The 25,207-nt window shown below is 41.3% G+C and overlaps 1 protein-coding gene across 1 annotated transcript in view; it reads left to right on the top strand.

Annotated features, from left to right (window-relative positions):
- CSMD2 (CUB and Sushi multiple domains 2) overlaps positions 1–24,991 on the top strand; it is a 1,088,526-nt gene extending 1,063,535 nt beyond the window's left edge. Inside the window, exons 58-71 of the mRNA XM_044285154.1 lie at positions 973–1,149; positions 1,747–1,926; positions 2,018–2,191; positions 2,285–2,458; positions 2,762–2,835; positions 14,496–14,607; positions 15,915–16,094; positions 16,788–16,853; positions 17,079–17,240; positions 18,665–18,777; positions 22,272–22,359; positions 22,441–22,576; positions 23,945–24,118; positions 24,711–24,991. Of these exons, the coding sequence (XP_044141089.1) occupies positions 973–1,149; positions 1,747–1,926; positions 2,018–2,191; positions 2,285–2,458; positions 2,762–2,835; positions 14,496–14,607; positions 15,915–16,094; positions 16,788–16,853; positions 17,079–17,240; positions 18,665–18,777; positions 22,272–22,359; positions 22,441–22,576; positions 23,945–24,101 (1,793 nt within the window). The 3' untranslated portion in view covers positions 24,102–24,118; positions 24,711–24,991. The remainder of the gene's footprint in view (positions 1–972; positions 1,150–1,746; positions 1,927–2,017; positions 2,192–2,284; positions 2,459–2,761; positions 2,836–14,495; positions 14,608–15,914; positions 16,095–16,787; positions 16,854–17,078; positions 17,241–18,664; positions 18,778–22,271; positions 22,360–22,440; positions 22,577–23,944; positions 24,119–24,710) is intronic.
- The last annotated feature ends 216 nt before the right edge of the window (positions 24,992–25,207 follow it).

Genomic DNA, 25,207 nt, shown 5'->3' with positions numbered 1-25,207 from the left:
ACGGATATGGTAGTGTGCATGGAACCTAATCCCTAAGATTCAAGAAAGTAATGTCTTGCTCAGAATCCCCTCTTCACCAAAACTGAAGCAGGGTAGCTCTTGCTCTGACATGTTCAACCCAGGCAACTCTTACATTGTTAGCTGTTCATTTTAATGGCTATGAAGTAAAATTACATTCCACCTGCATTTTCTCTGGAGAATATTGGCTGTTCACCATGGGCTGATTGCTGGGCCTGGTTCATTGTAGAAACGGGTGTCTTGATAAGACGCTCTTTAATGGTGGCTCCCCAACACCATATCACACAGACTACAGGAGAAAGAAAAATAATCAGCATTATATTAGTTGCAAGTCCATAGATTCTTAATAGGTGATAACAAGAGGAAACATCAACAGGATACTAAATGTAGTGTAAAAGAGAATACTCTTATTCATCCTTACATCCAAATGCTTCAGCCCTGTTAACGTAGGCCTTTATCAAGCATTGTGCTACGTGCAATACACAAGTATAAATAGTGCACATGAATACTTATCCATCAATTCGCAGTACTGTGTTTTCATTCCAGCAAGATGGTTTATATTTCATATTTACACTAAAAGTCTATGCGATACTAAATTAAAAGGGACATACTGTATCTCCTGGTGTATTTTCCGCTATCAATGTCACATTGCTGTGGTGGGAGTAGATTTCCATACCCCATTTACTCTGGTTTTCTGCCTGCAGGAGTTTTATAATTAAAACCAAAAAAAAAGCTTTATACATCCATCCCCTCCCTCTCCAGTTTCCAATTATTTTCATCATCAGACTGTTAGAAAAATGAATGTATATCCCTCAGCTTGTCACATTGCAAGACTCAAATCAGTCAAGTAAGACATTTGCCTTTTGTTGTCAGGACAAAGAATATTATCAACTTTTTTTTAGACTAAAATATAGGGGTGTACGTCTTGCTTACCTTCATATCTACACTTTTCAGTGGTTTCATGTGGAAACCCAGGAACCCCCAGCAATTCACGGGTGATATTCAATGACGGCCTGGTGTTCTCCAGCTCTATTGTATATGAATGTCGTGAGGGTTACTACTACAGTGGGCCTCTGAGAAGGGACTGCACTGTTAATGGCACGTGGGCCGGCACTGCTCCTGAGTGCACAGGTAAACTAAGCTTCTTATTATAAATTCATTTTCCTATGTTTAAATGTTTAAAAACATTTGAGCAGGTTTTAATACTTTCTTAAACACTAGACTTGATGCGCCAAACATCACAGTGGTCCATGCTATCTGATAAATTTAGACATTTTAGACATTAGACCTTTTTGTCTTACTTCATGACACCTCTTTTTTGGCATACTTGAGATTAATTAAATTTTGCACCAAAGTTTGACACATTTTAAGTCCATTCATTTCCTTTAAGACACACCCCTTCCTCAAGAAACCAGCCCTTGTCTAGAGATTTAAAACAATAAAAGTGACATGACCTATGTGCCAGACTTCTCATTTTGATAACTAACCTTATTGTATGTTACTTTAAGAAATAAGGAAGTCTGTGAACAAGGTCATCACTAACAAGATTGCTCAAGAACCAGTACTGTGAGCAGTCTACACAATCCCTTGAGTTATTGAACTTTTGCTTGTCAACATAGACCACAGAAGAGAAATATTACATTAGGAAAGCTTTTTGGGTAGCTTTTATTAGCCATCTATTGTGTTGGACCTAACCCTCTTATATGTTTCATGGTCTGTTTTCTACAGTAATCAATTGTGGGGACCCTGGAACTCCAGCTAATGGTATCCGACTGGACAATGATTTCAGCTACAATCGCACAGTATCCTTCCAGTGTTTGCCTGGATATATGATGGAGTCAGATCGTGCAAGAACACTTTCCTGTACAAAAGACCGCACCTGGAATGGAACAAAACCAATCTGCAAAGGTAAGAGTTAGAAACCGAGTAACTGTCAGAGTCTATGCCAGTGCTTCTGTGATTGCCCAGGAAATTATGTAAAATTTTGTCTTCATTTTAGCTATTACTTGCCCACCTCCTCCATCCATCCCTAATGGGAAGGCAGTAGGATCTGACTTTTTATGGGGTTCCAGCCTTTCCTACGCTTGTTTAGAAGGTTATCAGCTGTCTTTACCAGCTGTCTTGACATGTGAAAGCAACAGGAGCTGGGTAGGGGAGGTCCCCCAATGCTTCCGTAAGTGTGCTATTTTGATTTTAGTACATAAATAAACATATTTTTTAATGTAGGAAAACAATAAATAGAAAATGTATATGATATCATTTACAGCTGTGTTCTGTGGGGATCCTGGCATTCCTGCTCATGCTCGGAGAGTGGACAGAGGGTTTAGCTACCGATCATCCATTTCTTTTTCATGCCCTCCGCCTCTGGTCTTGGTGGGATCATCAAGAAGATTTTGTCAATCAGATGGCTCTTGGAGTGGAACTCAGCCAAGCTGCATTGGTAAGTGAATTTTGACAGCTAGTCATCTGGTTAGCTTTTATTTATTGCACATTCTACTAAACTGGTAAATCATTGGTTTTCTGTATGTAGGCTATGGACAGAGGCTTTGGTATATTCTGCCACATATTCAGTTTATGTCTGCAATGTAATATTATTATTATTATTAATATTATTATTTTATTTTTATTTTGTTTTTAGCTTTTCCATGATATGGTGAAAGCTAGTTCATTTTCATTGTAATACTTTGTTGCTTTTATCAGACTATGTATATATAACAGATAAACCATATCTCTTTTTTTATAGATCCGTCCCACACAACCTGTTCTGATCCAGGGATTCCAACTTTCGGAATGCAGAACAGCTCTCAAGGATTCCAGGTACTGAATACCTTTTTGGTTTGCTAAGTCTAAAAGTCACCACAGTGGTAAACAATCGTTATTGGCTGTATTGGTTCTACCTCAACGTCTAGCATCTCAACCCCACTACAATGAGAACAGGAGCTAGAACAATATAAGCACACATAATTTATACATGATCACCCCCTGTTCAATATACTTAGACTAGGTAAATGTTACTTTCAGAAAGCAATCTAACCTCGGGTTCAGCTATAAGCACAGGCCTACTGTGCCTATAGGTAAATCCAGTCCTCAGTGTTTTCAGTATATCTGTTTAGTTGTTGCATAGTTATAGCTAATTCATATTGAAGGCATGTAATATATCAATTGAACAGTGCAGTTTGTGCCCTCATGCATAAAACATTTTGAAGAAAAGTGCCAGTGTTGCCTGTAGCACCAAATCAGATCACTTAATTTATTTAATAAAACGCTGTAAGGTAATCAGGTGAGGACAACTGGAATGGTATTAGCTGTGATGGATAATTCTGAGACCTTCTCTTAGGGTAGTCTGCATATACAAGATCCATTGTGTGATACTCCATGAAAATGACCTAGGGAAAGCAACACAGCAGTTTTCTTGCAAACGTTTAGCATTTAATATCGGACATTTGGTATCGGGCTAAGCCAAGACATAAAAAAATGGAAAAAAAATAAACAGTCTTTAATATTTAATGTACAAGTTATTAAAGCATAATTATTGTAATTGCGCATTTATAAATGTAGGTATAAGACATGACCCTATAGCCATTTTACATTATCACACTATGCAGTTAATGGAAAAAAAACATGTTCCGTTACTGAAACAACCAACAAGTAAGTGGTGCTTTGAAAACAGTGAATTATGGGCCATTGCCTGTATGCGTCACTGCAAAAAAACTGAACAGTGTAATGCTGTAAAATATTTGGCAGTGCTGTGATCACTCTTTTCCTGGCAGCAGAAAGCAGTCTATATGAAGTTACTGAAGACAAGATGATGTGTACCATTCTTCCAGAAATTATTAGAACATTGACTGGGCATTTTCATTATTTTAACTAGATGTTAGCAATAGTTACTATGTATACGGGTTCTTTAATGAAAATTGTTCTATGAAATATTAGATTCAACGACTGTTTATTTAAAATGTATTATGAATTATCTAGCAAAGGAAAACATGCAACAAGTATTCTTTGCTAAACTGATACTTCTAGAATATCTAGTGAGAAAGTAACGTTATTGATAGTTAAGAGAGAAAGTACTGTAATTGTTGAACTCATAGGTTATAAAAGCAGCTTATACCTTCATTAAAGGGAACCAGTCACCTAGTTTGGGGTCACTAAACCACCACCATGCCCTGATGTAGCTGAAGTTTGGGGTTTTCAACCTGAATATATCAAAGTTACCCGACCCTGCAAAATTCAGTAAATGAAGATGTATCTTTCCAGAAAATTAGTTCAGGACTAATCTCCAGCAGTATCCTGAACATGCGCATTAGACTGATGAAACCGAGGATGATATCCTTTGCTCAGGACCCCGATGAGTAGGGCGTCTGCAGTGAAGCAAGGAGTTCTGTCCTCAGCTTCATCAGTGCAGTGCACATTCGCTCAGTGCTGCTGGTGATGAGTCCTGGACCCTTCTTACAGAAAGTTACATCTTCATGTACTGAACTTTGCAGGGCTGTAGAAGTTTGATATGGGACCTTAAACCCCAGTTACATAACATCATGCTGGAGGTTTAGTGGACCCAGACCCGGTGACAGGTTCCCTTTAACAAAAAAATAATGCACCAAGAACATGTTGTCAGAATCAAATGACATTTTCTATGCGTGAATGTAATGATGACAAATTATTATTTATTATTAAAGGATAACTGTCACACTTAGACCCTAATTTCAATTTTCCTATATGTAGTTACTAATAACATGATATTCCAGAATCAGTTACTATTATACTGACTTACCCCATATTTAATAAGATTCAGCCCTTAGCAACCAGTCTGCATAAAACTGCAATTTTGCTATTCAGTTAACCACTTCAGCCCCGCTAGGTGAAACCCCCTTCATGACCAGAGCACTTTTTACACTTCGGCACTACACTCCTTTCACCGTTTATCGCTCGGTCATGCAACTTACCACCCAAATGAATTTTACCTCCTTTTCTTCTCACTAATAGAGCTTTCATTTGGTGGTATTTCATTGCTGCTGACATTTTAACTTTTTTTGTTATTAATCAAAATGTAACGATTTTTTTGCAAAAAAATGACATTTTTCACTTTCAGCTGTAAAATTTTGCAAAAAAAACGACATCCATATATAAATTTTTCGCCAAATTTATTGTTCTACATGTCTTTGATAAAAAAAAATATGTTTGGGCAAAAAAAAAAATGGTTTGGGTAAAAGTTATAGCATTTACAAACTATGGTACAAAAATGTGAATTTCCGCTTTTTGAAACAGCTCTGACTTTCTGAGCACCTGTCATGATTCCTGAGGTTCTACAATGCCCAAACAGTAGAAAACCCCCACAAATGACCCCATTTCGGAAAGTAGACACCCTAAGGTATTCGCTGATGGGCATAGTGAGTTCATAGAACGTTTTATTTTTTGTCACAAGTTAGCGGAAAATGATGATGATTTTTTTTTTTTTTTTTTTTCTTACAAAGTCTCATATTCCACTAACTTGCGACAAAAAATAAAAAATTCTAGGAACTTGCCATGCCCCTCACGGAATACCTTGGGGTGTCTTCTTTCAAAAATGGGGTCACTTGTGGGGTAGTTATACTGCCCTGGCAATTTAGGGGCCCAAATGTGTGTGAAGAACTTTGCAATCAAAATGTGTAAAAAATGACCGGTGAAATCCAAAAGGTGCACTTTGGAATATGTGCCCGTTTGCCCACCTTGGCAGCAAAAAAGTGTGACACATCTGGTATCGCCGTACTCAGGAGAAGTTGGGGAATGTGTTTTGGGGTGTCATTTTACATATAAAAAAATATCTTGGTCAAATGCCAACTTTGTATAAAAAAATGGGAAAAGTTGTCTTTTGCCAAGATATTTCTCTCACCCAGCATGGGTATATGTAAAATGACACCCCAAAACACATTCCCCAACTTCTCCTGAGTACGGCGATACCACATGTGTGACACTTTTTTGCTGCCAAGGTGGGCAAAGGGGCACATATTCCAAAGTGCACCTTTCAGATTTTGCAGGCCATTTTTTACACATTTTGATTGCAAGGTACTTCTCACACATTTGGGCCCCTAAATTGCCAGGGCAGTATAACTACCCCACAAGTGACCCCATTTTGGAAAGAAGACACCCCAAGGTATTCCGTGAGGGGCATGGCGAGTTCCTAGAATTTTTTATTTTTTGTCACAAGTTAGCGGAAAATGATGATTTTTTTTTTTTTCTCTTTTTTCCTTACAAAGTCTCATATTCCACTAACTTGCGACAAAAAATAAAAAATTCTAGGAACTCGCCATGCCCCTCACGGAATACCTTGGGGTGTCTTCTTTCCAAAATGGGGTCACTTGTGGCGTAGTTATACTGCCCTGACAATTTAGGGGCCCAAATGTGTGAGAAGTACTTTGCAATCAAAATCTGTAAAAAATGACCGGTGAAATCCGAAAGGTGCACTTTGGAATATGTGCCCCTTTGCCCACCTTGGCATCAAAAAAGTGTCACACATCTGGTATCGCCGTACTCAGGAGAAGTTGGGGAATGTGTTTTGGGGTGTCATTTTACATATACCCATGCTGGGTGAGAGAAATATCTTGGCAAAAGACAACTTTTCCCATTTTTTTATACAAAGTTGGCATTTGACCAAGATATTTTTCTCACCCAGCATGGGTATATGTAAAATGGCACCCCAAAACACATTGCCCAACTTCTCCTGAGTACGGCGATACCAGATGTGTCACACTTTTTTGCTGCCAAGGTGGGCAAAGGGGCACATATTCCAAAGTGCACCTTTCGGATTTTGCAGGGCATTTTTTACACATTTTGATTGCAAAGTTCTTCTCACACATTTGGGCCCCTGAATTCCCAGGGCAGTATAACTACGCCACAAGTGACCCCATTTTGGAAAGAAGACACCCCAAGGTATTCCGTGAGGGGCATGGCGAGTTCCTAGAATTTTTTATTTTTTGTCGCAAGTTAGTGGAATATGAGACTTTGTAAGGAAAAAAGAAAAAAAAAGAAAAATCATCATTTTCCGCTAACTTGTGACAAAAAATAAAAAAGTCTAGGAACTCGCCGTGCCCCTCACGGAATACCTTGGGGTGTCTTCTTTCCAAAATGGGGTCACTTGTGGCGTAGTTATACTGCCCTGGCAATTTAGGGGCCCAAATGTGTAAGAAGTACCTTGCAATCAAAATGTGTAAAAAATGGCCTGCGAAATCCGAAAGGTGCACTTTGGAATATGTGCCCCTTTGCCCACCTTGGCTGCAAAAAAGTGTCACACATGTGGTATCGCCGTACTCAGGAGAAGTTGGGCAATGTGTTTTGGGGGGTCATTTTACATATACCCATGCTGGGTGAGAGAAATATCTTGGCAAAAGACAACTTTTCCCATTTTTTTATACAAAGTTGGCATTTGACCAAGATATTTTTCTCACCCAGCATGGGTATATGTAAAATGACACCCCAAAACACATTCCCCAACTTCTCCTGAGTACGGCGATACCACATGTGTGACACTTTTTTGCAGCCTAGATGCGCAAAGGGGCCCAAATTCCTTTTAGGAGGGCATTTTTAGACATTTGGATCCCAGACTTCTTCTCACACCTTTCGGGCCCCTAAAAAGCCAGGGCAGTATAAATACCCCACATGTGACCCCACTTTGGAAAGAAGACACCCCAAGGTATTCAATGAGGGGCATGGCGAGTTCCTAGAATTTTTTATTTTTTTGCATAAGTTAGCGGATATTGATTTTTTTTTGTTTTTTTCTCACAAAGTCTCACTTTCCGCTAACTTAGGACAAAAATTTCAATCTTTCATGGACTCAATATGCCCCTCACGGAATACCTTGGGGTGTCTTCTTTCCGAAATGGGGTCACATGTGGGGTATTTATACTGCCCTGGCTTTTTAGGGGCCCTAAAGCGTGAGAAGAAGTCTGGAATATAAATGTCTAAAAATGTTTACGCATTTGGATTCCGTGAGGGGTATGGTGTGTCCATGTGAGATTTTATTTTTTGACACAAGTTAGTGGAATATGAGACTTTGTAAGAAAAAACAAAAACAAAAACAAACAAAAAATTTCCGCTAACTTGTGCCAAAAAAAATGTCTGAATGGAGCCTTACCGGGGGGGGGGTGATCAATGACAGGGGGGTGATCAATGACAGGGGGGTGATCACCCATATAGACTCCCTGATCACCCCCCTGTCATTGATCACCCCCCTGTAAGGCTCCATTCAGACATCCGCATGATTTTTTACGGATCCATGGATACATGGATCGGATCCACAAAACACATGCGGACGTCTGAATGGAGCCTTACAGGGGGGTTATCAATGACAGGGGGTGATCAGGGTGATCACCCCCCTGTCAATGATCACCCCCCCTGTAAGGCTCCATTCAGATATCCGCATGATTTTTTACGGATCCATGGATACATGGATCGGATCCACAAAACACATGCGGACGTCTGAATGGAGCCTTACAGGGGGGTTATCAATGACAGGGGGTGATCAGGGTGATCAGGGTGATCACCCCCCTGTCAATGATCACCCCCCCCTGTAAGGCTCCATTCAGACATCTGCATGATTTTTTACGGATCCATGGATACATGGATCGGATCCACAAAACACATGCGGACGTCTGAATGGAGCCTTACAGGGGGGTTATCAATGACAGGGGGTGATCAGGGTAATCAGGGTGATCACCCCCCTGTCACTGATCACCCCCCCCTGTAAGGCTCCATTCAGACATCCGCATGATTTTTTACGGATCCATGGATACATGGATCGGATCCACAAAACACATGCGGACGTCTGAATGGAGCCTTACAGGGGGGTTATCAATGACAGGGGGTGATCAGGGTAATCAGGGTGATCACCCCCCTGTCACTGATCACCCCCCCTGTAAGGCTCCATTCAGACATCCGCATGATTTTTTACGGATCCATGGATACATGGATCGGATCCACAAAACACATGCGGACGTCTGAATGGAGCCTTACAGGGGGGTTATCAATGACAGGGGGTGATCAGGGTAATCAGGGTGATCACCCCCCTGTCACTGATCACCCCCCCTGTAAGGCTCCATTCAGACATCCGCATGATTTTTTACGGATCCATGGATACATGGATCGGATCCACAAAACACATGCGGACGTCTGAATGGAGCCTTACAGGGGGGTTATCAATGACAGGGGGTGATCAGGGTAATCAGGGTGATCTCCCCCCTGTCACTGATCACCCCCCCTGTAAGGCTCCATTCAGACATCCGCATGATTTTTTACGGATCCATGGATACATGGATCGGATCCACAAAACACATGCGGACGTCTGAATGGAGCCTTACAGGGGGGTTATCAATGACAGGGGGTGATCAATGACAGGGGGTGATCAGGGAGTGTATATGGGTGATCACCCGCCTGTCATTGATCACCCCCTGTAAGGCTCCATTCAGACGTCCGCATGTGTTTTGTGGATCCGATCCATGTATCCATGGATCCGTAAAAATCATGCGGACGTCTGAATGGAGCCTTACAAGGGGGTGATCAATGACAGGCGGGTGATCACCCATATACACTCCCTGATCACCCCCTGTCATTGATCACCCCCCTGTCATTGATCACCCCCCTGTAAGGCTCCATTCAGACGTCCGCATGATTTTTACGGATCCATGGATACATGGATCGGATCCGCAAAACACATGCGGACGTCTGAATGGAGCCTTACAGGGGGTGATCAATGACAGGCGGGTGATCACCCATATACACTCCCTGATCACCCCCTGTCATTGATCACCCCCCTGTCATTGATCACCCCCCTGTCATTGATCACCCCCCTGTAAGGCTCCATTCAGACGTCCGCATGATTTTTACGGATCCATGGATACATGGATCGGATCCGCAAAACACATGCGGATGTCTGAATGGAGCCTTACAGGGGGGGTGATCAGTGACGGGGGGGTGATCACCCTGATCACCCTGATCACCCCCTGTCATTGATAACCCCCCTGTAAGGCTCCATTCAGACGTCCGCATGTGTTTTGTGGATCCGATCCATGTATCCATGGATCCGTAAAAATCATGCGGACGTCTGAATGGAGCCTTACAGGGGGGTGATCAATGACAGGGGGGTGATCAATGACAGGGGGTGATCAGGGAGTGTATATGGGTGATCACCCGCCTGTCATTGATCACCCCCCTGTAAGGCTCCATTCAGACGTCCGTATGCTTTTTGCGGATCCGATCCATGTATCCGTGGATCCGTAAAAATCATACGGACGTCTGAACGGAGCCTGACAGGGGGGTGATCAATGACAGGGCGGTGATCAATGACAGGGGGGTGATCAGGGAGTGTATATGGGTGATCACCCGCCTGTCATTGATCACCCCCCTGTAAGGCTCCATTCAGACGTCCGCATGATTTTTACGGATCCATGGATACATGGATCGGATCCACAAAACACATGCGGACGTCTGAATGGAGCCTTACAGTGGGTGATCATGGGTGATCAGGGGTTTATAAGGGGTTAATAAGTGACGGGGGGGTGTAGTGTAGTGTAGTGTTTGGTGCGACTGTACTGACCTACCTGAGTCCTCTGGTGGTCGATCCTAACAAAAGGGACCACCAGAGGACCAGGTAGGAGGTATATTAGACGCTGTTATGAAAACAGCGTCTAATATACCTGTTAGGGGTTAAAAAATTCGGATCTCCAGCCTGCCAGCGAGCGATCGCCGCTGGCAGGCTGGAGATCCACTCGCTTACCTTCCGTTCCTGTGAGCGTACGCGCCTGTGTGCGCGCGTTCACAGGAAATCCCGGCCCTCGCGAGATGACGCGTATATGCATCGTTGAGCGCAGGGCTGCCACCTCCGGACCGCACATCTGCGTTAGGCGGTCCGGAGGTGGTTAAGATGGCCGCCACTGCCCTCACCCTGAGGCTAATCCCGCCTGCCCTCATTAGCCAGTAACAATAGCCCCCCAAAAGGGTCAGCCCTCCCCCTAAAGGGTTAATCTCCTGCAGCACAAAGGGGTCCTCTTACCACATGTTGCTTTCATTTATACACTGAGCAGACGGCAGATCTCCCTTCCCTGGTCTGCGCTGTTTCCACTCTGCCTTCTCCAGCTCTGCTGAGTGAGGGAGCGTCTGCCAAGCGCAGGGACAGGGAGAAGTGCACACAGCCCAGGCACTGTTATCAGCTGCTGGGGAGGACCTGGCTTTAATCATTTGCTTACAGTCCCTTGCTGTCAGTAATCTGACCTTGCACGCAGCCTGCTTCTGCGTCCTCGGTCCTTCAACACATAGACGGACCCTGCATAGCAACCCTATTTTAAGCACAGGTAAAATTAGGCAGTACAGGGAACTAAACTGTGGAATTAAGGGGTAATTGAGTACACAGTGAAAAGTTGAAATAGGGCCATCAAGGAGATATTAATCACCACAATCCAATACTCCCAAAAAAAATATGACAGTTATACTTTAAAGCACCATTCATTTCATGGAGCTGTACATATGAAAAGGGGTAAACATATATAATAAAAAAACAAGTACAATAAACATTAACAAGACGAGTTACAAACTGATAAGGAAGGAAATAGAACCCTGCCCGCAAAGGCTTACAATCTAGAAGGGATGGGAGAAGGATACTGTAGGTGAGGGAAAAGCTATTCATGGCAGTATAGCGGCAGCAGGGTTACTGTAGGTTTTATGCTTGTCTGAAGAGGTGAGTTTTCAGGTTTCTTTTGAAGGTTTCCACGGTAGGTAAGCACCTGATATGTGGCAGTAGAGAGTTCCAGAGTATCGAGACTGCACAGGAGAAACCTTGGAGGGATTGTGGTAAGAGAAGATAAGAGGAGAGTAGAGAAGGAGGTCTTGTGAGGATCAGAGATTGCATATGGAAAGTTATCAGGAGGTCAGGTTACAGATGTATTGAGAGGACAAGTTGAAGATGGCCTTGTATATCATAGTTGGTGTTTTGAAGGGATTGGCAGAGAGAAGAGACAGAAGAGTAATGGGGAGAGAGGTGGATTAGTTGGGTAGCATAGTTGAAGATAGGTGCGAGAGTGCTAGATGGGAGGCCACAGAGAAGGATGTTACAGTAGTCTAGATGAGAGATGATTAGGTCATGTACAAGCATTTTTGCACACTCTGGGTTGAGGAATGAACAGATCCGAGGAACGGCTTGCATGTGCAGTTTGAACGACAGAGCAGAATTGAAGTTTACCCCAAGGCAGCAGACTTGGTTGACCAGGGAGAGTGTGCAGCCATTGACTGTGATAGATGGGTCTGAGGGGTTAGCTGAGTAAGATGGGAAAAATGATAAATTTGGTTTTATACATGGTAAGTTATATAAGGTGAGAGGAGAAGAAGGAGGCTATGGAAGATAGGCATTGTGGGATTCTGGATAGTAGGGTTGGGATACCTGAATTTGCATGTTGACAGCATAGAAGTGATACTGAAAGCCATGGGACTATGAGCTGTACCAGATCAAAGGTGTAGATTGAGAAAAGCAGGGGTCCAAGGACAGCAACACAGAGGGGACGAGGCGAGGAGATGGTGTGTGAGTCAGAGACTAAATGTTCGGTCTGTGAGGTATGGTATGATCCAGTAGAGGACCTGGACGTCTGTGATGACAAGAGATGAGAGAGTTTGTAGCAGAAGCGAGTGGCCAACTGTGTCAAAAGCAGAGGATAGGTCAAGGAAGATGAGGACAGGGTAATGTCATTTGACTTTGGCAGTTAGCAGGACACTGGTTATTACAAGCGATTAAGTACACTTAATACAATAGGATCAAACGTTTATTGGAGAAAACAGTACAATTTAAAGGAGGCCCTGCTGGGCCATCTTTAGTCTGTATACGAGATGAGACACGGTTGAGCATAGAGACAAACAGGTTCCATATGGTATTCTGTACCACATCTGCCTACAGATGTTGCAGCTGGGTCTGTAGATCCTGCATACTTGTATGTTGCCAAATTTGGTGTCCCATCTAATCCCATAAATACTTGATTGATGATAAATCGGCCGACGGGACTAACCAAGAAAGTGTTATAATCTGGTGAAGACATTCCTGAGAAACCCTTGCTATGTGTTTGTGAGCATTATCCTGCCTAACAATTCCATTTGGAAGCCCTTCCAGGAAAAACAACATATGTGACTGCAGGATGTCTTGCACATATCCCTGAGCTGTTTTGTGTCCCTTGTGTCACTAATAGGAGTGACCAAATGTGGTATGCGATGGCTCCCCAGATCATCACACCAGCAGTCTGTTGCTCCACAGCAAAAGCAGGAATGATGTACTCACCATGCGTACTAGAACCCTACCTTTCGTGAGATCCCAAATAGAGCCTGGATTTGTTGCTAGATGATTCAGTTCCAGTACTTGGCAGTCCAGGTTTCTCGTTCATGACACCATTGCAAACAAAGGGGATGGATTTGTCCCCTCTCAAAGTCTGTCAACTGGGCAAAATGTGTTTGAGTGCATTGTGCAAACAATTTCTGTAATTTCTCACTAAGAGGTACACTACCCAAAAATAGTCTCTGCGGAGGAAGCACTTTTATGACTTCTTGTGACAAAACCCACTGTCTAATTAGACCAGAACTGTAATCATTTACATAACTGAATGCCGAGTCTCCTGGATGTGTTTTTTTTTTGTGTGTAATCGTGGGCTTATAAGTGTGAAAATAATTTGTGAGGATTGTAGTACAACCACTGTAGAGGCGAAATATGGCTCAAGGCCAGTTTGCTATCTGTAGACATCTGCATTAGAACATACTAGCAGAATTATATAAGCCTTCATATAATCCAAATATGTTCATCCTGTTGCACATGGTTCTTTCCTTTTACTTATGTATGCATATTTTACTCTTAGTTATTCTATGTTTTAATTGGTGACAACACCCAAACAGCTCAATTTGTCATATTAAGCTGGTTATATTACATCAGACCTCTCTTGAACTCAGAATGGTGCTTGTCTGTGTACTTGTCGTCACTGATGCCTAATGTACTTCAGTGCAATCAAAATCTCTGCGTGAACTAACGTAATTTGGATTTCCTGCGCAATATAAATTCTCTACTCTAACACTAGTCACGCCTGTGTCAAGTCAACTGCTTGCTTCTCAGCTTGACCCTGCCTCCAAGTGCTAGACTTTCCTTTAGTTGGGGCAAAGATTCAGATAGCTGCCCTAGTCCTGTATCTTATTACCCTGCTCAAGGTGGAGTGACATGCCAACTCTGGTATCCACTAATAAAACCCACTAGAATTAGAATAATAATGTGGTTGTTTCAATGGTAGTCATGTAGTGCCAGTGTTCTTCTATTTTTAGGCATAGTTACCAAGACTGGTTTACTGCATATTTTATCTTAAATACCGTAGGTCTGTTTTAGATATTTCAGTGTATGCCAGGGCATTTAGCTTTCACAGCTGAAAGCTTGGTGCAATAGTTCTGTTTACTTGTCTAAACATATGGAATTTATTCATCTCTCTTCCTATACACAGGTTGGCGGTACTGTATTATTCAAGTGTCAGAAAGGGTACCTACTACAAGGCTCTACTACACGGACCTGTCTTCCAAACTTGACTTGGAATGGGGTGCAGCCAGAATGCATTCGTAAGTCTAGCTAAGGAAAAAACGGAGAAACTGATATTAGAGGGTGTACACATTCTGAGATTAACAGGTTGATTTAGTCTTAAAAGCATTGTCTATGTTGAAATAAAAATGGCAGGGAAGGAGTTAAAATAATCAAATAAATTTTACTTACCAGTTCAAACCCTCTCTGTTCCAGAGCAACCACTCCTATCTCCCCGGCTGGGCTTTGTTTACATGGAACTGCCTATTTGTCCACTAGTTTTTGTAACCATCCGTGTCCATCATTTTAAGCAATATTGAATCTAGAAGGAAGTGCTAGTCTAAAGAATAACTTATATTTCAAAGTACTAAAATATAAGTTTAATAAACAAAAAATATAGCTAAAGAGTGTCAAGATAATATGTGGAAAGATGTTGTGCTTTTTCCAGCCCCAGTCTGATACGGGAAACTAATCGCTGACCTGGCTAACTGCACCCCACACTGCAAACTCTATCTTCCTATGTGTTCTGCCAGTGATGGCTCATCAGGGAGTGAGAGAATAGTGTGGTGGCAGTGTCTGGAAAAAATGGCAGTGTTGAGTTGTCTGAATCTTACGCATCCTTTTCTATGCAAAACTTTGCCTGGGTTGCAGGTTTGGTAGGTTCAATGGCCAATTATAGGTAGGTATAACTATCTCCAACCCTAGTGCTTTGTGACTGAGCTGTCAGAGGCAAAGTCCAGTCACCATGGAGATCTAAACAGTGCATCACCTGGTCTCTAGTTAAGAATGTGACGACATGCTACTGACATCACCATATACCCTACCAGGTTTGTTTACATGGTACAGTGGTGATGTGCCCTTATACCTTTCGTTCTATATACTGCAGTGATTGGCTGCAGGGTTGGACTGGCCCACCAGGGTACCAGAGGATCCTCAAGTGGGCCCATTCTCTGAAGCCATAGTGAGCCCCAAAGGTCCAGGAGAAGAAAAAAAAACATTTAGAGCTGATCACTTGCCACTAGGGGCTTTTACTTTGATTAAAAATCTATTAGACTTTATTAATGATACAGAGCTTGGGTCAGAGCTGCTGCTCTGACCCATAGGTGCAGTAGCAGGAGGATCAGAGCAGAGTCACTGGAAAGGAGGGAGCTTGAAGCAGTAAATAATATTTGAATCCCAAAAATATGAATTCAGTTTTGCACAATACAGTTTTAGCCATTAGCAGAATTCACTCTGTATTATATAATGGATTACATTATTACATAAAAAATCTATGCGATAAGTTCATTCAGTATAACCATAGTCTGAATATTGGTCTTTCAAAGTGTATATTTTCTATTTTCCATAGCCCACAACTGCAGGCAGCCTGAGACCCCTCCTCATGCCAACGTTGGAGCACTAGATCTGCCTTCTTTGGGCTACACCTTGATTTATACATGCCAGTCTGGCTATTATTTGACTGGAGGTTCTGAACATAGAACCTGCAGGATGGATGGAAGCTGGACAGGGAAGCCTCCTGTGTGTCTTGGTGAGTGAGACTTCTGTAATTTTCAAGGCATTATTTCAGCATAATTATTAGTACATCTTAGTTACCATGAACTGAAAAGTAAGGATTTAAAGTATACAGTCTCACGGCAGCATGGCTGATGAAATTAACAAAAACAAGACTGAGTGACATGTTTATTGAGCTGGACCTCCTGAAACATGAACTCTTCTTTCTTTCTACTTGCGTTACTTTAGTTTGATTATGATTACGTTGGCATTGATATGTTAGTGCCTCTCTCAAGATTTTCAAAAGATATCACAGAAACTGATCTGATACTGAAACCCAGCAGAGTAATCAGAATACGGAATGCAGTATCACAGTGAGGCATGATTACTTGAAGATATTTTTGTCTGGTGGAACTTAGATTTGTAACTTGAAGATTGGCCAGACACATGATAGTACAGTTTGCGACACTCACCAATATTAATGAAGTCAGTTGACGTTCTCCTATGAATGGATGATGAAACTGCTGCAGGGAACTCTGCACATAGGGCATGTTAAATTTTTCGGAGAGATGTTAGGAGGAGCTAACAGCCATGTGCATTTGTTTTATTATGCATCTTGATATATTTCAGTTGCAAAATCATACATTACATGTACATATAAGACAGAGTTGTGCATACTGTACACTAAAGGACCAAGATTATATATCCTTAATAATGTTGCTTGTTTTAGCTGATGTGAGGCCCAGTGGAAAGCCTCTCTCTCCAGCTAAGGAGCCTCCTATCCAAAAAGCCTCAGGTAAGAAATCTGGTTTATCCCTTACTCAGTCTATTAATTGTTGCTACAAAAATGTAATTTATAATAATTAGATTTTTTAAATACAAAACAATACTGACCAGGGACATTGGAAAAATTAGTTTGGATAGACATTTGACAATTTAGAAGATATTTCAATAAAAATGATTCAAAAGTGATAAAAGTAGCTGCTGCAAGAAAATTCTTAATATGAGATTGCTATTACAGTTCCTGCAGATGTCTTTGCTAAGGATTCACTTTGGAAAGGATCTTATGAATATCAAGGAAGGAAGCAGCCAGCCATGCTTACAGTCACCAGTTATGAGGTTGTGAGCAGTAAAGTGAATGCTACCATGATCGATCACAGTGGGGTAGAGCTTCAAGTGTCCGGTAAGCAAGGCAAAGGCAATACTAAATGATCTGCATATCTTAATGTTAACTTAATGTTCATCTGAGGATATATATATTTTTTTTAAATGTATGTAAAAAGTGCATGTACAGTGGAGATAAGGAAAAGTTGGAAAGTTTGTTTTGAGTCTAATTCCATTCGAAATTCCATTTGAGTACCAATTGATTCTTTCTCTCTCGCTCTCTCTCCTCTCTTTCTTTCTAACTAATGAAAAAATGTTGATTTACTCATCTCTAATGTATGGTACATTGCTGTATCAAATAGATCCTCTTCCATATGTTCTTTATTATTGCATAATGGATCTAATTTGTTTCTGTGTACCATGTATTCTGTGTAGTATGTAATAGTATACCAAATAAATCTATATACTGTAGTAAAGTACATGTATAGTATAGTGTACATCATTTAACAATTATAATTGCACTACTACTTTATTTAAAATTCATTATCACTTATGTGAAGGAATAAATGTCCCTTATTGATCTTCTTAAGTAGGATGTTCCCAAGAAACATAATGGACCAAAACGCATGAAGAAGTCTACAATGACTTTATCCTACACCTTTAATAAATACAGTTGCAGTTTAAAAAAATAATTTTCTTTGTGTTTAATCTAGATTTCTTTGTCTAATATTACAGTTTGCTCATAACATTTTTGCTGTGACAGAGATAAGAGGTGCCTGGAATAAGGCAAATGCTTTATAATTTATATTTTTTATACTGTTGCTTCTACATATTAATTCAACATTCACATTGTCAAAGAACATACAGTAGACAAGTGCATTTTTATACTTAAAAATAGCCTCCGTCCTATTATCCACAGTGCATGGACTTGTTGAAAGAAGGTCTGACCATCATTTGTACAATATTCCAGCAATCGTAATTTTTATCTTTAAAATCTAGGATTCATTGATCCAACTGTTGACTACGCACTTCAAACCCTCTTGTTTCTTACTCATAGCATGAATATATTTTCACAAAAGACTCAACATGTTCAGTATGTTAAAAGATTCATTTGTGAACATATATTTATTTCATGAGTAAGAACCAAAATGATTTGAAACAAGTAAGCAATGTTTCATAATGGATGTCCATTTTTAACATGTCTGGATCAATAAAGCTTGTATTTTTAAGAAGAAATTACGGTTGCTGTAATTTTGTATATATAGAAAATACAGTAGCAACAAAAAAAGATTAAAAAAATTGCAATGGACAATTGAATAGGAGACCTGCAGCAAAACAAATAGCAAACCGTTGAGACTGAGCTAACAGTTCACCAGTGAAATCAAGCTACCATTTACACCACCAGATTTCTCATTAATAGAGTTTTACATTAACATACTGTATTGCTGTATGTAGTAACGGACTACCAGCCTCATGCAGTAGTTTATTACATGTTTCTTGTAGGTGTTTTCAAAAAGGAAGAATTCCACCTCCTTCTCCAGGCATATCAGATTCGTGGGCCAAAGGACATTGTCATGGAGAAATTCAAGATGGAGAGCTGGGCTTTGGACGGACATGTAAGTTTGCTAGTCCTTATAATAAGAACTGTATGGATATGCTGAATGAATTATCATATAACCTTACTAAATATATGTAGTATGTTAACTTAAAGAGTACATGTATCTGTCTTGATATTTCACTTTTAGCAAATTTGTGTATACCCCACAAGATAATTTTTAGAGCCTTTTCTTGGAACTCTATAATGTCCTGTTCTTCTGTTGTTTGATAATTGGGAATTATCATTCCCTTTGGCAATTTGATATTTGACAATGTCAGTGTGTGTTTGGACCCACTCACAAGAAGAATAGAGATGCCTAGTTGTTATATCTCCAGGAGATGTTCTAATTAGAGGCGCTCCAGAATTATTACTTGATGGTAAATAAAAGTATTTATTTAAACAAATATTTCAAGAGATTTGAGACATCCTATATAAAATAATAATTTGTGTTTATAAAATGCTGACTTTCAGCTTATCACCGTGACCACTACCATGCATTTTGAAGGTTTGATTTCATTATTATATAGGGGGAGATTTATCAAGCTGGTGTAAAGTAGAACTGGCTTAGTTGCCCATAGCAACCACATTCCACCTTTCATTTTCCAAAGGAGCTGTGAAAAATGAAAAGGTGAATTCTGATTGGTTGCTATGCAACTAAGCCAGTTCTACTTTACACCATGTAATGAACTGTTCAGCACACAACTCCGTTCAGACGATATCCTCCTTTCAGATTGACAGGCAGTTACTACAAGCACCAATTTCCCGAACTGCAAGCACGTGAATACTCCATACTCCCAAATGGAAAACACATGAAGGCTGTATACAGCCAAACAGGAAAAAACCTATGAACAGTTTACACTCCTGGCAGTCGCACTGTAACTCCTATCCCCCCAAGAATGAGATGACACTTCGCTTGAGGTTTAAGCAAAACACCCTGTCCTGGGGCATACAGCCTCTTTTATTTTCCCTTGTCAGTCCAGAGGAATACCCCCTGGACCTATACATTAACCAATCAACATATTACAACACATACAATGCAAGTACAGCAGCCAATCGGACACAATGGGACAATAGAAACACACCCAGCATATTCCTCCCCTCTGTCTAGGAGGTAATTGAGTCAATTTCTGTATCTACTCAACTATCTCCTACGCTGAAAAGTTACACTTCTTATAAATTGTTACAACTTTGAGAGTTTACATTGTACATACATATAACTTATATCAATTTAACCAGTATAACTTGGGGACAAACCTATCCAAAATTCACTTGACAAGGTACAGGGGTTTTAAAGTTAGTAAAAGTCTCTTTTTTATCACTTGCAAGCATGGCTTTTCCTGCCCAAACCAGTATCTTAAAGGGCCGTAATCCAGGGGCAGGAGGTGGGAAACAGCCCCCTCCAAAACACCGTGGCGAAGTGGATTTCGCCACATATCTTCCCATTCAGGGGGAGACTAACCAGGTAGCTGACCTTCTGTCGGTCAGTGCCTGAGTTAGTCGAGTCACCCACCCACAGTAAATTACAATCAACAAGGCAGCTCCCCCACAATAATATAAAATCAGTGCAGTCCCCCCCCCCCCCCCAAACAACATTTGGTTACTGCACCCGGGCAATTTTGTAGCTTGTTTCGGTCCCATGGCTTCACCATAGCTGTGTTGGGCACTGGTCTCTTGGCTTTGTGGGTCGCTGAGTGAGCAGAGACCGGCGGTACTCTGCCCTGGTGCCAGCGCTTCAGCTGGGGGGACCTGCCGATAGACAAGCCTGGGACAAGGGGACAAAGGAGGGCAGAGGCCAACTGTGCTCTGCCCCGTTGCCAGCTCTTCCGCTGGAGCAACCGGGGTATAGTCCTGCCTGGTGACAAAGGGAAAGTTAGGGCAGAGGCCAGCAGGGCTCTGCCCAGATGACAGCTCTTCTGCTGGGAGGGGGTAAGAGGAAGCTAACGGCTTCCACGGTAGGGGTTAGCTGTGGAGAGTAGGGATCTCTTACCTCCTCCTCCTGGTACTCACACTGCCGCTGGAGATCTGGGCCGACTGCCCAGCATCCCTGTAGGGCCGGTAGAGAGACTTTGGTCCCATCTCCCCCTGCCTGCTGGGAGTCCTCCCAGGACCAGTCTATGAGGTCTGCGACCTCCGGTACTTCTGGTTCCTGTTGGGGGAGAGGACCGACTGTCTCTTCTCCCATGAATACACACTGGCGCTGGGGAGAAAGGACGGCACCTTCCGCTCCCTGCAACTCACTCTGCCTCTGGGGAGCAAGGACGGTACCTTCCGCTCCCTGGCACTCACTTAGCTGCTGGGGAGAGAGACCAACTATCTCTGCTCCCTGAAATTTCCCCCTCAGTTTTTAAATCTAGTCCATACTCTAGCATATTTCAAAGATATTGTTCTCAAGGTTTCACTGGGTCTAAAGTTGAATTCGGTGCATGGCAATTGATTACTGGAAGCTTGTGAGAATAGGGACAAATTATGGAATGCTAAGGACACTCCTTATTGTCATGTGAATAGTCAAGTTATGAATGAGAAAGACATTCAGCTGCCCTGAATATAAATGAAGGACAGGAATCTAATCGTCTCAAACAGAATAACAAGAGTCTCTTATCTATTGTCACATGCTATCTCTCTATGCTGCACAATTTTGTATGTCAGAAACAAACCATATGCATTCATATGAGATCTGCATTGCAAAACCAGATTACCACCGAGCATGTCTAGCCATTTATTCATATTCTATTCTGTCATATTTCCATCTGTATATTTTATTGCATGATAAACAGGAATATTGGTACACTTGCAATGTGACTTTAAGAACATTCTCAAAAGAATACCTAAAATAAAAGTATCAATACTCACCCTTAATGATTCCCTACTATTTCCTGGGTCCTTACTGTTCTGGTTTCAGCAAGCGAAAAGTGCCAGGAAAGGCTCATTCAGTCAAACCCTGGTCAGGACAGGTCACTTCTGTGGCCAGTGATAGACTGAGCAGACATATCTTGTAATTTCCTGTGTGTTGAGACCAGCGAGGACCTGGTAAGCATTGAAAAAGGAAAGTTTTGGGGAATCATGAGGGTTGAATATTGATGACTTTATCTTTTTAAATCACTCTAAAAATAGATTAGCAAACTTTAAAAGTTCAATTAAGGTGCGTCTGAATTGATGGTGCGATTTGATTTGGGTTGAAGAAATTCAACCTCAATGAAAAGTTCTCTGATTTCCTGGGAAAGTCTCTCTCTTCCCCCTTCCCCTCTCCCTCCTTGATTCTCCTTAACTGAATCACACAAAATTTGGGTTTGGTAGAAAAATTTGACAAATTTGGGAAAATGTTTAGAATCAATTTGCTCCTCTCTAACTCTGAGCCCTTAATCAAAGATTTTGGACTGGACAAACCCTTTAAGTAAAGGATAATAATGATTCCACATTTTGCATTTAAACAGATTTGTGTTGAACTACTATACTAGTAAGTGTGCCTTTGTATAATATTAACAGTTTGTACCATTATTACCTATGCGTCCATAGGTGTCATCGGAATCTGCTGGAGGAACATATGTTTATCAGGGCTTTGTACGTGGGAAAGGATTTGGGCAGTTTGGACTTCAAAGGATAGGTAAATACAGCTTCTGTTGTGATGTGGCAGATGGGGTAACTAGAATAACTGACTAACTTGTGTTGTCTTTTGGTCCCACAGACAGGCGATTACTAGAGAATAGTCCTGACACCATAGGGCATTTTCCATCCAACAGCAGCTCTGTGGCAGCTGCTATCCTTGTGCCTTTTATAGCTCTCATCATTGCTGGTTTTGTTTTATATCTCTACAAACACAGGTAAGATCCTTACAGTTTAATTGTATATTCTCTGTAGTACCTGTGCATGGAATTTAATCTATAGCTATCATAAACCATAGATCAATTACAATTGATCAATATATTACAGAAAATAATATTTTCCAATTTCTAAATACTTCCCGTGGTTACAATTTTACATCGAGGTCATATGCTGCTCTGTGCTGTTACACTGAGTTATCGTCAATAGACCAATAATGTCTCTTCATCTTTCCCTTATTAGCCATTGCAGATTTCCAATTTCAGGCATGGAATGAGATGCATTGTGATGGTCTAAGTTTTACAAGGTGGCATTGGATGCAAGAAAATAAGCTAGTGCTATGATATATCAAGTAAATCACCAGACAAATTTTCATAATTGGTGAAATGGAGCTATTTCGGTCATTTAGCATAAAATAGCCATTCATTTTTTCACTATACTCCCTCATATTTGCCAGGGTGCTCTGTATATGACATACGACAAACCATAGGCACCATAGACAATAACATTTACTACTGCATGTTACTGAGCTGTATAGAGAAAGTTGCCAAATAAAAGCTCCCATCCTTTACCATCATGCTCTACAGCTATAGGCTGAAGCTACACATCACAGGCATCCTTTTCTGTCCACCCCTTGCATGCACTCTGCACATAATACTGGTAATACTAGGAGCTCTTTTTCTATAGTAGCAGCTTTCCCTGCTTTTCAGACCAAATGTAGGATGAAATTGCTAAAGTGGAGCAGAGAACCCTGAGATGTTTCAATACTACTGTATGCAGAGTGAATGCAGGAGGTGGGCAGCAGGAAGTCAAGGTGGTACAACTTCAACCAACCAGCAGAGCTGAGTGGTGTCAGAGGAAAATAATTTTAGCATATTTTGCTATATAGCTTAGTAAGATCCAGCAATGGTTATTGCCTATGGTGTCAAGGACCTGTAGTGTACAGAGAACCATGAAAACTTTGATTTGCGGGACAACAGTGAAAGAATTGATGACCTTGGTTTGGTAAAGGAACCTAGTTAGCCCACTTTTTATGATTATGAAAATGTCATCATAGTTACACTCAAAGAACAAAAACGTGTCCATATAAAATGCATACTGATTCGGACAGTATCTTTTTTTTTAATGTTACATAAATGTGGTCTTACATCAGGCACAATGAATCCAAATGTAGTCATACAAAAACTTTAGTTACAATATCAGTTAGTAATAAATGTACCAGAAAGAAGATTATAGGGTGCTTGCAAATAAATAATTCATCCTGGATTGTACTTTGCCCAAAAAAAAAACACATTTATTCCATGTACACAATAAATAAATGTGATATGTCATCTTTGGCCTTGGTTATTGATTCTTCCTTTTTCCTGTAGAAGACCCAAGGTCCCGTTTAACGGGTTTGCTGGACATGAGAATACAAATGGTCGGGCCACATTTGAGAATCCCATGTATGAACGAAATGTGCAGCCTACAGAAATTGTGGCAAATGAGACAGAGTTTACAGTTAGCACCGTGTGCACTGCTGTATAGCACCTGCCCTCTACCAGGTATGTGGAGGGACACTCTCTGATAAAGTAAAGAATGAGGTAGAGAGGAGATAACTGATACTCATGTGTGGGTGATTTTATGGTGTGCCATATTGACGCCAATACTAACTCTTTCTATTGTATTCCATTTATGTTGGTTCTGATCCTATAAATTGTAAAATGTTAGTTGTAAGCAAAATAAATGTTCTTGTGGAAAGGGGCTGGGTGATCATCAGATAAAACTGCAGGGTGGGTGGTCAAGTTGCACTTATTTAGCAGCACCAATATTTAGGCTGGATTCCCATATAACTGATCAGTCATTGTAGATGCCTACAGAAATGGTACAGAAATGCCAGAGGGAAGCTGATGCCAGAACTGATCCCGTGGTATTCTATGGAATAGTTCTGGCATCTGGGTCATCATTTCTAATGCCAGATCGCTTCCTGCACCCGATAGAAAAATGCAGCCTGCATGCTATATGATTTTCATTTCCCATTTGTTATAGTTTAGATCAGTAAAATCCATCTACATCTAATTTACTGTACATGTCTGATGACTAATAATGATAAATTCTGCAAAAGCAAAATCAAAAATCTTTTCATTTTTCCTGTAGAAAACTGGGCTTGGAGTCTCCATCCTGTGTTTCCCTTGCCCTGCACATCATCAGTGGGCAGCTGATATCACCAGTGCCACTTGTAGCCACACCATTTTTTTATGCCATCCAATGTGTGCCGGGCTGGTGGATTGAGGAAAAAGCAGAAGCATACACCATGTACCAAGATGAAGTAATGCCAACAGCAGACAATACACTCTCAATACGCCAATCTGCTTGAGTCCCATGCAGCCTAGGCAACTGGGTGTCTCATAATAAGTGGCAAGGCTGCCACCTCAAGAGGTTTTTATCCTCCAGGGACACCATGCAAGTGCTTTTATACCGAACTTGTATACATGCAACATTGGTTGGAAGTGGATATAAACAAACCTATATATACAAATATACATATTTTTATTCTGCAAAGAACCAGTTCCAAAAAGTGCTTTTCCTCCATTCTTTTCCGCCTGATCCCTGCAGCACATAACAGACTGTGTGGCGTTGGCGGGAAGGGGAGC

Source organism: Bufo gargarizans, chromosome 3, assembly GCF_014858855.1.
Source record: "Bufo gargarizans isolate SCDJY-AF-19 chromosome 3, ASM1485885v1, whole genome shotgun sequence".
Classification (NCBI taxonomy): domain Eukaryota; kingdom Metazoa; phylum Chordata; class Amphibia; order Anura; family Bufonidae; genus Bufo; species Bufo gargarizans.
This window is presented reverse-complemented; position numbering and strand designations above follow the sequence as displayed.